Source organism: Ursus arctos, unplaced genomic scaffold, assembly GCF_023065955.2.
Source record: "Ursus arctos isolate Adak ecotype North America unplaced genomic scaffold, UrsArc2.0 scaffold_20, whole genome shotgun sequence".
Lineage (NCBI taxonomy): Eukaryota > Metazoa > Chordata > Mammalia > Carnivora > Ursidae > Ursus > Ursus arctos.
The window spans coordinates 30,967,752-30,979,508 of NW_026622875.1; the positions used below are offsets into that span (position 1 = coordinate 30,967,752).

General features: G+C 41.7%; 1 protein-coding gene across 5 annotated transcripts in view; it reads left to right on the plus strand.

Annotated features, from left to right (window-relative positions):
• Window positions 1-11,757, plus strand: part of PIK3R4 (phosphoinositide-3-kinase regulatory subunit 4) — a 201,527-nt gene that overhangs the window by 188,519 nt on the left and 1,251 nt on the right. For all 5 annotated transcript variants that reach the window (XM_057315960.1, XM_048216222.2, XM_057315961.1 and 2 more), the window contains 6 exons: window positions 175-339; window positions 5,409-5,620; window positions 7,358-7,489; window positions 10,566-10,666; window positions 11,243-11,331; window positions 11,623-11,731. In XM_057315960.1, coding sequence (XP_057171943.1) covers window positions 175-339; window positions 5,409-5,620; window positions 7,358-7,489; window positions 10,566-10,666; window positions 11,243-11,331; window positions 11,623-11,731 — 808 coding nt within the window. The remainder of the gene's footprint in view (window positions 1-174; window positions 340-5,408; window positions 5,621-7,357; window positions 7,490-10,565; window positions 10,667-11,242; window positions 11,332-11,622; window positions 11,732-11,757) is intronic.

The window sequence follows — 11,757 nt, forward strand, 5'->3', positions numbered from 1 at the left end:
TTGTGCCAATGCTTTTGAGCAGGAGTCTAAGATTTGTTAGGAGAGCAAGGAGGTAAAACAGACCTCAAAGTAGTAATTTTGTTGCTCAACAGCCATGTGGATATTTATTGAATAATAGCAATAATAATGCTCTTGTGGCCCTTGCAGAAATGCGTTCTGTTTTCTTTTGTGCAGATCTACTCTTACATACAGCCGAATTGGAGGACGTGTCAAGACGCTTACATTCTGCCAGGGGTCCCACTACTTAGCCATTGCGTCTGACAACTGTGCTGTCCAGCTTCTTGCGATTGAAGCTTCTAAGCTGCCCAAGTCTCCTAAGATTCAGCCTCTGCAAAGCAGGTATCTATCTTTTGTTTTTTTTTAACTGCATTTAGTGCACCAGGGTAATTTAATCCTACCTTGCCAGTGTAGTTTGGATCAACTGAGGGCCTATTAGTTTGTACTTTGTTTTAGCACATGAAATAAATAATAAATAAAACTGTGTTTCAGCTCATATTTGTCAGATGCAGTTAGTTTCAGAAAGCTATGTCTGCCTATCTTCTTTCTGCCAAAGGTCAGAAGGGCGGCTTTGAACTTGTGGCTCATCCCAGTCTGGAATCTGAATAACCTAATTATCAGTTGGATCTTCTGTCTCAGCTACAAAAAGCATAATTCTGGCTGGCTGATTTTGAGAATGTGAATGTTCTTCATTAAAGGAAACTCAAAACGTTGTCAGCATTTTGTCACTTGGCATTAAAATGTCTGAAGTTGATGGGAAGGAACATGGAGTGCTGCTTTTAGTCAAATGATTTGCTTATCATTGTAAAACGAAATACTGGCTGGTTTTATCTGAGAATTTATTTCATATAAATTGTGGTTGCCCACAGATTAAACACAGGGTAAAATGTTTAAAGATAAAGCAGAACAAGTTTTCAACTGACCAGTATGTGCTACACACCAAGGATGCCAAATACAAATAAGATCTATTAGGCTAAGATGCTACAGCCTAATGGAAGAAGCAGACCAGTTAACAGGTGATTCCAGTTGCAGTGTGATAATGTGCCCATGGTACAGGGACAGGGGGAGCCAGCGTGCCGGCGATAGGGAAGGAGGCCTGGGGGAGGGGAGACCAGAGATGTAAGTTAGCCAGCCAAAGCAGGGTGGTCGAGAAGGGCCTGGCAGCAGAGGGGGTAGATCCCACAGGAAGAAAGCAGAGTGAGTAGATTTTTATACTTACAAGGATTATAAGACACGGCGGTTGGGGCAGCTAAGGAGGGAAAGGATGTATGTTGGATCGTCTAGGATTTTATTGTTTATGTTATTTTATTGTTTGTTTATAATTTTGTTTAGCCCTTACAGTTAAAAATATGCATTATGTTTAATACATTCACTGAACAGATTTGGGCAGCCTTTGTCTAGGACATATTACATATTGTTTTTAACTAAAAAATACCTGCCAGTTTTCTTTAAAATTGTTTCAGCAGAGGATGACTGTGTAACAGTATAACTACTGAGTTCCATGGAACTTAACCAACAGCTGTTGGCAGGTTGTGTTCTGTGATAGCTGTGCTGTTAGGACACACACAGAGACATGCACCTTCCTCCCACAGGTACCTCACAGCCGATAGCACTTTCCACTATGGATGTTATTGTCTTTACCGTAAGCAAACATTGATACGTAGATGAGAGATTGTGCCAGAACGTTTAGTAGATTTCACTCTGCCTGATAGCAGTTGCTCCAAAGAAACCTTGCCATGAGTCTTTTCTTTTAAGTTTGCTTCTTTCAGTCAGATTGACTCTCGTCATGCCTCTTAATAATTAGAATTTATAGCACCTTTTCACATTTTATTTGGCATTTGGACTTTTCATCATCCCTCTAGGGGAAATACAGTCATTATTAGAATGTTTGTAAATATAGTTGTTTATCTAAGACACAGAGGTCAGCAAACTATAGCCTGCATTATGGCTCATAAGCTAAGAATGATTTTTGCGTTTTTAAAAGATTGTAAAAAAATGAATATGCAGTAGAGATGTGACTTGCAAAGCCTGAAATATTTACTGTCTGGCTCGTTACAGAAAATGTTTGCTGACTCCTGATCTAAGAGATAAAACTAAAATAGAGTGTGCTGCAGAAGCAGGACATATGCTGGTCAGGGAGGCTGGCCAATATGTTTATCAATTCTTTTTAGTTTAAAAATGCCTCAGCTTGAAGAAAATAGGCATACTCATATAATGGAATAGTGCATAAAAAGGAATCAGTGTTATCTTACTACTTTTATTATCGGTAATGAAAGGAATAAACTATTGATTAATGCAACAACCAATGAATCCTAAATCCTTTTTGCTAATGAAAGAAGTCAGACCCAAAAGGCTATTTATTGTATGTTTCCAACTAGGGAGGAATTGAGATCAGTGGTAGTCACAGGTTGGGGGTGGGGTAGGAGTTGACTACAAAGGGGCTGCACAAGATAATTTTTGGGGTGTGGACTTGTTCTTTGTGGTTCTGTGGTAGAAGATCCATGGCTGTGCATCTGTCGTAATGCACAGAACTAGATACCACAAAGAGTGAATTTTACTCTAAAAAAAAAAATCAACCCAGATACAGGATGAAAGCTAGAATGCAATCTATGACAAATCAGTCTACTTATTATATAGATGAAGCTTATAGTCACATTGAAGAGTGTGGGCAATAAACAAGCCAACCTAATACCTTTGGAAGACTGTGGTTTAATTGGACACTGCAAGGCAAATGACAGAAGGAACTGAACTTAAACACTATGTTCTAGTTGGTTGTTTTTCCCAGGAATATGGTTTATCAACTCCAGCATTACTTTAGTTGTATATTAAGGTTGAACAATAGGTAAATATCTAGGTAATGAGAGCCAGATTTCTCACTGCTGAAGAAAGAAGAAATTCATATTACAAATATGAAAAGAGGATGGCTAATCAGGGAAATTCAAATCAAAACCACACTGAGATACCACCTTACGCCAGTTGGAATGGCAAAAATAGACAAGGCAAGAGACAACAATTGTTGGAGAGGGTGTGGAGAAAGGGGATCCCTCCTACATTGTTGGTGGGAATGCACGTTGGTACAGCCACTCTGGAAAACAGTGTGGAGGTCCCTTAAAAAGTTAAAAATTGAGCTACCCTATGATCCAGCCATTGCACTACTGGGTGTTTACCCCAAAGATACACACGTAATGAAGAGAAGGGCCATATGCACCCCAATGTTCATAGCAGCAGTGTCCACAATAGCTAAATCGTGGAAGGAGCCGAGATGCCCTTCAACAGATGACTGGATTAAGAAGTTGTGGTCCATATATACAATGGAATATTACTCAGCTATCAGAAAGAACGAATTCTCAACATTTGCTGCAACATGGACGGCACTGGAGGAGATAATGCTAAGTGAAATAAGTCAAGCAGAGAAGGACAACTATCATATGATTTCTCTCATCTATGGAACATAAGAACTAGGATGATCAGTAGGGGAAGAAAGGGATAAAGAAAGGGGGGGTAATCAGAAGGGGGAATGAAGCATGAGAGACTATGGACTATGAGAAACAAACTGAGAGCCTCAGAGGGGAGGGGGGTGGGGGAATGGGATAGACCGGTGATGGGTAGTAAGGAGGGCACGTATTGCATGGTGCACTGGGTGTTATACACAACTAATGAATCATCAAGCCTTACATCGGAAACCGGGGATGTACTGTATGGTGTCTAACATAATATAATAAAAAATCATTGAAAAGGGGATGGCTAGAATGAACCCTGGTGCCGGGTAGATATCAATATGGACTCAGTATCAGTATCAGTATGGACTCATGATACATGTATATGCGTATGTGTGTATATATGTGTGTGTGTGTATGTTTGTATACATATGCACACATACACATACAAAGATATGGAAGTACAGATAATGGGTGTAGGTATGAGGTGTCTAGCTCATATTTTCTAGCTCTGGCCATTGAAAGAGACTGGAGCAGGGACCCCCAGGGGACCCCCCCCCGCCCATAGCAATGAACATTGAGCACACAGACCTTGGTTTTTAAACACCATTCTCCCGGGCACCTGGGGGGCTCAGTCAGTTGAGCGTCCGACTCTTGATTTCAGCTCAGGTCACGATCTTCAGGGTCATGGGATTGAGCCCAGTGTCAGGCTCTGTGCTCAGCAGGATGCTCGATATTCTCTCTCTTTCTCTCTCTCTCCCTCTGTGCTCTCCCCCAATGTTTGTGTGCTCTCTCTCTCTAATAAAGAAATCTTTAAATACCATTCTCCCACAAGAGGAACCAGCACTCCTTGGAGAACTGGTTCATTCCAGGGCTAGGCAGTGAAAATACAAGATGAGTCTTGAGTATCTCGTGATGCCAGAAAGTTAGGAAGTGGTTCAACAAAGCACACTGAAAGGGCATTGGAGCCAACCTAAGAGAGCTTCCTGTGGTCCAGCTTGAGCAACAAAACAATAATAATAGTATTGAGTTGCAACTCAGAGAATAAGATAAATATCCATGAGTCCATACTGATATAAATAACTAAATGAATAAATTAATGGGGGGAAAAGTGACAGTTCTTTTTTATAGAAAAATTCTAATCAATAATTACGTAAGGAATGAGGGAAATAGTCACCATTAGAGCACCACAGGTATGATCTATCAAAGGATCCTAAAATTTGTTGACAAAACTTTAAGCAGAAACAGGATTTTTACATGGTCTCAAAAGTATTTGCCCCAAAGATTGAGTAGTTATAAATAGAAAAATAATTTTACAGTGGAGAATCTTGGTAGACACCACCTTAGCCAAATGATTAAGGTTAACATCACCACTAATATGTTCTAATTAATATCAGGTACTTCCTCATAAATGGACTGAGAAGGATGTTATTTCGTGGTTTTTCCAGTAAGGCATAAACTGAGTCTATTTTTGAGAACACACGAGGCAAACCCAAATAGAGGGACATTCTATAAAATAACAAGTAGTCTTGAAAAATGTCACAATCAGGAAAGACAAAGACTGGGGTCAGATAGACACACGACAGCTAAATGCCATGTGGTATCTTGTTTTGGATCCTGGAGCAGTAAAAGGACACGAGTGGGAAGCTAATAAAAATCCGATTATGTTCTGTATTTTACTAGTATTGTACCAAGATTAATTTCTTAGTTTTGATAAATTTTCCATGGTTATATAGGGTATCAACATGAGGGGAAGCTGGGTGAAAGCCATACAAGAATTCTCTGTACTGTTTTTGCAACTCTTCTGTAAGTCTGAAATTATTTTAAAAAATACCCCCGGTATCATTAACTTGATGGGTCAAACTTGTTATTTCTTGACTGTGGTTAGAATATAAATTCATCTTAGATAGAGGCTTGTGCTATGTTTTCAGTGACTAGAAAAATCTCTACCTTTTGCTTTGTGTATTTCTTTAGAATTCTAGACCAGAAGGATGATGGCTGTGTCGTGGATATGCATCACTTCAACTCCGGGGCCCAGTCTGTCCTGGCCTATGCCACTGTGAATGGCTCTCTAGTTGGTTGGGACCTCAGGTCTTCAAGCAATGCGTGGACACTAAAACATGATCTGAAGTCAGGCCTCATCACTTCCTTTGCTGTGGATATCCACCAGTGCTGGCTCTGCATTGGTGAGCTGACTTTCAAGTCATTGACTGGGTTGTGAATGCCACTGATATCTGGAATTGCCTTCTTGTGAGAGTTTTTTCCTTTTTCTTCATTGGTAATTTTTTCTCATCTTTTTTGGGGGGTAGGGGAGGGAGAGAGAGAGAGGGAGAATCCCAAGCAGGCTCCACGCTCAGCTCAGAGCCCGACATGGTGCTCAGTCTCACAACCCTGAGATCATGACCTGAGCCAAAACTGAGGTACTCTCCCCATCTCTTTTAAATGATTATTATATTACAATCACTTGCAATTTAATTTTTTTCATTGAAAAAACGATTTGAAAGATAGCAGTATCCCAATGCATAAAAGTTTCCTTTTTCTCTTTGTTCTTAAATGAGCCTCTTCATAATCATTGTAGTGATCGGATTTGGTGGCATTCTGTTATCCTGCCAGGGAAGCAGCAGGCTTGGCTTATGGATGAGAGCATTTGAGTTTGGGCAGACTTGATTTCCAATTCCAGTAACCCCAGGCAAGCTGCAGAATTTCTCTGAGTCTTAGGCTCCTCATCTTCAAATGGGGCTAATCCTATCAAGGGCTGTTTTGAGGATTTAATGAGGTAAAAGCGTCTGTCACGGGGCTTGGTACTGGAGAAGACCTAAACAGCGGTTTCTTGCCCTGTTATTCCTCCCTGCCTCCCTTTCTCAAAGGCTGAAGGAGTACCACGTGGTCTTGCTGGCTGCTTTCCTCTGTTTTAGTTTCACATTTTGCCCCATAAAGGCTTTGATTCCCTAACGTTGGATTCCCTAACGTACATTTATGACATTATTAAGTATCTGCCCTTTCCTTTATCTCTTTTTATATAGTTCATAATCAAATACATTGTGTTTGCCTTATGTGTGAATAAACTGTCCGGGTCCAGGAAGATGTGATGCCAGGCCTATGAGTAGATATGAAACTGTGAGCAACTTAGTAAATGGCAGTGATGGCTCCCAGGTACCCTGATCAGCTTTGAGGGCGCCAAACTTCCTACGGCCGTCTGGGTCATTGTCCTGTAGTGGGGCAGGATGACAGAGGGACCCTGTTGCCCTTTGGCCTTTTCACACTCCCAGTAGCTCCATTGGAATTGGAGAGCAGTCCAAGAAGACGCTCTGTGCCTCTGTCAGGAGCAGCTGTTCAGCGTCAGGGTTGGCATTATTCTTTGGGGCTGGGGGGCTGCTCTGTGGGGTTTGTCATGGGCCGACGTGCAGGTACACACTCCAGTTTCTGCTGTGATTGGATACCCATACCTGGTTCCAGAGTGTTTGAGAAGAGGGCACCTGGCAATGATGGCAGGCTGAAGATAGCCACAAAGCTGCTGCCACCGTGGGGCTGGTAAAGTGGTCACCGAACGCCGGGAAAACTTCGTTGCTGGTTTAAGGCGTTCTGAACATTTCAACCTATCAAATGCAGTTTATATCTTCTCTAGACCTTTTGTTTTTGTGCGTGCCTTTGGTAATTAATACAGTGTGATTAATGAATTATTCATTTTCAGTTTACATTTATTAGACAGTTATGTAGTAGCATTGTGATGAGCACTTTATATCCTAACAACTAGAAATGCTGTGTGACACCGGGGGGACAGCTTCATGAGAACAAAGAATGAGTAAAATACACTCACACAAATCTAATGGTATTTATTATTTGTATAAATGCAGCTTGATCATTTGTATAAATGCAACTTTAATCATTATACGGTAATCTTTTTGACTTTTTTTTCCTTTAAGGTACAAGCAGTGGTACTATGGCTTGTTGGGACATGAGGTTCCAGTTGCCAATTTCCAGTCACTGTCATCCTTCCAGGGCTCGAATCAGACGCCTCTCAATGCACCCTCTGTATCAGTCCTGGGTGATTGCAGGTAAAATGGAGGGCTGGCTTTCAGGTGTTGATTTTTTTTGAAAGTGCATAATACTGCCAAGACTCGTTTTTATTTTATGTGTGAACCAAATGCTTGATTTTGTTTTGTTCTGATGATGGAACTTCCTACCACCGCTATCTCACTGTCATTTCAAATTTATTACCTTTAAAAACGATCTAATTGCCACCATTGCCTTCCATTTGTTTTCTTTCTCCCATATTTTGGGAGTTAAAGCTGCCACCATCTTTTTAGAAATCTAAGTTAGAAACCTTGACTCATCCTTGTCAGTTGCCATTTCTTGTTGATGTGTTTCTGTTGTGTTTTTTTGCAAGCTTCCCTTCTGGTCCCTCCCTTCATTGGGCATTTGGATTTTCTTGTACGGATTCTTGGCAGGTGTTTGAAACTTATCTGTAAAATGTGGTTAAAAATACTTTTCTAGCAGAGTTGTAAGAATTTGAGATAAAACATTGTAAAGCATACAGTCTGGCACACATGTAGTGCTTGATCAATAGCAGCTCTTGCCATTCTTATGTCTTTTCATTGGTCCCTTCTCATGCACATAGACCAGCTCGTACCCTGCTGCTGGCAAAGTCTCTGTGTTGCCAAATTTGATGGTCATTATTCTGCTCACCTCTTATTTAACTCATCATTTGGTCGGTTGATAGTTTCCTCTTTCTGAACTACTTTCCTTACTTGACTTCAAGGACATCACTTTCTTGGTTCTCCTATTCATTGATTTGCTGCTGATTCCCCATCTTCTTTTAAATTGTGGCCCCCTCAACTGCCTCAGGGCTCAGTCTTTGGTCCTAAACCCTTCTCCTCCTACACTGGCCTTGCTGTATGATATCGTCTAGTCTCAGGCTTTAAATACATTTATTCACAGTTATATAGCTACTTAAAATCTCCCCTAAGATGTCTAATAGGCACCTTAAATTTGATATGTCCAAACGGAATATTTGGTTTCCTTACCCGAGACAAAACCGTTCTTCCCCCAGCATTGTCCCAGTAAATGACAGCTCTTTCATGCGAGGTGCTCAGGAAGAAGCCTGGTTTTGTCCTTGATTCTTCTCATCTTCCTTCTAGTCCATCAGCCAATCCTGTATGGTCCTAAGATATTCAGAATCTGACCACTATTTCCATCACTGTCTCCCTTATCCAAACCACCATAATCTCTTGTCCCTATTAATACAATGTGCTTGTAACTCCCTGCTTTAATCCTTACTTCTTAAGACGGTTCTTTCTGCTGCTCAGTACCTTCCCATTCCAAGTTACAGCCAGACTCCTCACTATGACCCAGAGGCTTAATGGGGATCTGCCCCTGCTACCTCTCTGACCTTTTTTTATGGGTCAGGGTTCCAACAGGAAACTGATGGCATACCTAAGGTAGGAGAGCTTGAGGATTTATTTTCACAGGAGCTACTGATGGAAGTGCGGGTGTAGAGGTATCATAAAAGCACAATGAAATGGGGCTGGTATCAGAAGACAGGGGGGGAGGGAATGGTTACCAGAGTTTGCAGAGAAGTTGCGGAGAGAGGGCCACCTTGAGAGGAGCAGTGATTTTTGACATGAGGGGACACAGCCTGAGATGAGACATTCATCTATCCCTTCGGTCTCCTACTGTGGCTTTGGTAGGCCTGTATTAGTTTCCTAGGACCATTTTATTCTTAGGTGTAATAAATTACCACAAAGTTGGCAGCTTAAAACAACACACATTTATTCTCTAACAGTTTTGGAGGCCAGAACTTTGAAATGAGTTTTGCTGAGTGAAATTCAAGGTGGCAGCAGGGCCACATTACCCCTGCAGGGTCTAGGGGAGAATCCATTCCCTTGCCTTTTCCTGCTTCTGCAGCTGCTTGCCTTGGCTCGTGGCCCCTTCTTCCATCTTCAGAGCCACCACCACAGCATCTTGCTCCATTGTCCCTTCGTCTTCTGCTGTCAAGTCTGCCTCCCTCTTCTAAGGACACTGGGATTGCATTTAGGGCTCACCTGGACAACCCAGGAAAATCCCATCTCAAGGCCCTTAATTTAATCATATCTGCAAAGTCACTGTACAACATAAGGTAGCATTTATAGTCTCTGGAAATTAGAACCTACTTATTTGGGGGGCTTTTAGTTTACCATAGGCCAAACCCATGTAGAGGCCAGAGTCCAGAGCAACCTGTTGATGTGGCCCCCACGGAGAAGCCTTGGATTGTGAGTGGAACGTGGCCAGCCCTCCTGTGCCTTTTCCTGCCCCTCCCCCATGCTTAGGCTGCCCCAGCCATGGGGGCTTTCTGGCTTACTCGTTAAACTAAGCACATTCCTGATTCAGGGCCTTTGCATTTTTTTGGTTTATTGTCCCCCATTTAGAATGTAAGTTCCATGAAATGGAATTTTTTTGCCTCATCTCAGCATCTGGGACAGATAGGAGCTCATAGTAAACATTGTTGGTTCGGTAAATATTAATGAAGGAATGAAGTATTGTCACTCCCCTGCTCAAAAGTAACTAAGGGATAATGTCTTTCTTAGGCCTACAGTTTCCTTTTTCCATAATCTTCCCCTGCCTTGATCTCCCACCCCTCCCTATCACAGATGTGCGTCAGTCACAGTAATTATTTGTTTTCCCAAAGAACACAGCACATTCTCTCTGCCTAAAATGACTTACCTGTATCTGCCCAGCTCTACTTGTTCTTTCAGTCCCAGTGAAAACATCTCCATGAGGTGACCGTGAGTCTTGCCAACTGGATGGGATCTTTTCCTGAGTTCAGGTGGAACTCTGTAGTTCTCTGTGCGCTCTTATATATTTTTTTCTCTACTTCTAGACCGTGGGTTTCTTGAGGGTAGAATCTATTTAGGATTCACCTTTCTACCCCACAGTTTCTTCACTGTGTTGTATACTGGTAAATATTTATTGGTAGTTTATTAAAAATATTTTTTGTCTTCCAGTCTGGTGACAGCATCACAATGTTATTTAAAAGTAGAGTGAACATTTTTTGCAGAATCAGAAAAATGGAAAGAGGTACAGGCTGACTTGGATTATCTGCCAAGATGTGGAAGCTCTGCTCTCAGTAATGGTTCTGGCCTGTGTCTCCCTTAGCTGTGCAGGGCAACAATGAAGTATCCATGTGGGACATGGAGACTGGTGACCGAAGATTCACTCTCTGGGCTAGCAGTGCACCACCACTCTCTGAGTTGCAGGTTTGCCTCCAGTTTTTACTCTAAAGGCCAAATTGCCCACATCCCAAGCACTTTCAGGCATTTTACCAAACCTGATATCTGTTGGGCTTTTGGGTTGTGTTTTAAATTAGTATGAGATGGCTTTCCCATTCCTCAGGCTTACTAACCACATTCCTCAGTCTGGGCATTTGGTTGCTAGCTCCATAAGGTTTGTGAGGTCTCTGTGGAGCCCCAGTAAAAATCTGGGAAAACTGGAACGCGACCCTCTTACCTACACTTTTTTCAGATTGCCACCCTGGGTGCTTCACTGGGGCAAAAGGTAGGAAAGAGGTTTTTTCTCCTTTAGTTGGAGTCCTCCTAAATAGAAAATGTTAAGAGGCTGAAGAGGTTTTGCCTCTTTATTGGGAATGATACAAAGCAAATGCATTTTAAGGTCCCAAGGAAAGACGTACAGAAAGTATACCTAAATGGTCTCTCATTTCTTCAGTTCATCAGGTGCCTGGAAAGCTACTGCCAGTTGACTTGTTTCTAGAAATGGCACCACTTAGGGAATACACTGGTATCTTTGATTTGATTCTTATTTCTTTCTTCTTAAAGCCCTCTCCTCACAGTGTCCATGGTATCTACTGTAGTCCTGCGGATGGAAATCCTATCCTGCTAACAGCTGGCTCAGACATGAAAATAAGGTACAATATTTGATAAAGGATGCTTACTATGTAACACTTAAAAGGAGAAAGATAATAAGGATAATATGTGGATGGATAGTCTGGTTACTACTAGGGTGCTATCAATGTTGTAATGTTTAAAATCCTCCACATCTTGCAGGAATAGCTGTTAATACTTCATTTGTCCCTAATTTTATGCTGTACTAGGAAAACTCTCTTTTCCTAGTGCAAAAGAAAATAAGTTATATAAGTAATGATCATTAGTTCCTCCCCTTCTCCAGAGATAATCAGCATTCATTTTCTCTTCCCTAGGTTTTGGGATTTGGCTTACCCAGAGAGGTCCTATGTTGTTGCAGGAAGTGCTAGTTCTTCGTCTGTGTCCTACTATAGGAAAATAATTGAAGGCACTGAAGTGGTCCAGGTACAAGCAGTCTTGTTTTCTTTCAA